Here is a 713-nt window from a genome sequence, read left to right on the forward strand (position 1 = left end):
AGCCGGGACCGAGCCGGGGGCCGAGCCGGGGGCCGAGCCGGGACCGAGCCGGGGGCCGAGCCGGGGCCGAGCCGGGGCCGAGCCGGGCCAAGCGGGGCCAGCCGGGACCGAGCCGGGGGCCGAGCCGGGGCCGAGCGGGGGCCGAGCCGGGGCCGAGCCGGGCCGAGCGGGGCCGAGCCGGGGCCGAGCCGGGGCCGAGCCGGGGCCGAGCCGGGGCCGAGCCGGGCCGAGCGGGGCCCCGCGGCTGAGGGGAGGAGGACAGGGCGGGTCTCCCGCGGCGGCAAAGAGGAGCCGCCCCCAGAGTCTCCCGGGAGGGCTCCCGGCGGCCGGAAGCGAGCCGAGGGAGGACCGGGCCCACGACCCGGGCTGCGCCTCGAAGCCCCCGCGGCCCCCTCAGGAGTCGCCCGGGCCCGCTCTGCCGCCGCCCGCCCTTCCCCGAAGCACGAAACCCCCCGAGCGGCCGAAGCCTCCCCCTCCCCCTCCCCCTCGACCCGCCACCCGGAGCATCTCGGACCGAGGGGGTGGACCGGAGGCCTCCCTTCCTCCCCGGGAGAAGGTCCGAGAGGCTCACTCACCCGCGGGCGCCGCAGTGGCTGCAGCGGTGCCGGAGGTGCCCGCAGGAGCCCCAAAGTTGAAAGCCATGTCGCGGGAGCAGGGGACCGAGACTCTGCTCCCGCGACATCCGGTGCACTCCGCTTTTCAGTCCCGCGGGG

General features: G+C 79.9%; 1 protein-coding gene across 2 annotated transcripts in view; it reads right to left on the bottom strand.

Moving 5' to 3' along the window:
• The window catches only part of NUP54 (nucleoporin 54), a 35902-nt gene extending 35189 nt beyond the window's left edge, over nt 1-713 (bottom strand). The window contains exon 1 of one of the 2 annotated variants that reach the window (XM_059385366.1): nt 576-713. In XM_059385366.1, coding sequence (XP_059241349.1) covers nt 576-642 — 67 coding nt within the window. In that variant the 5' untranslated portion in view covers nt 643-713. The remainder of the gene's footprint in view (nt 1-575) is intronic. The other variant, XM_059385371.1, reaches the window with a different exon arrangement.

This window comes from Mustela nigripes, chromosome 1 (assembly GCF_022355385.1).
Source record: "Mustela nigripes isolate SB6536 chromosome 1, MUSNIG.SB6536, whole genome shotgun sequence".
NCBI lineage: Eukaryota > Metazoa > Chordata > Mammalia > Carnivora > Mustelidae > Mustela > Mustela nigripes.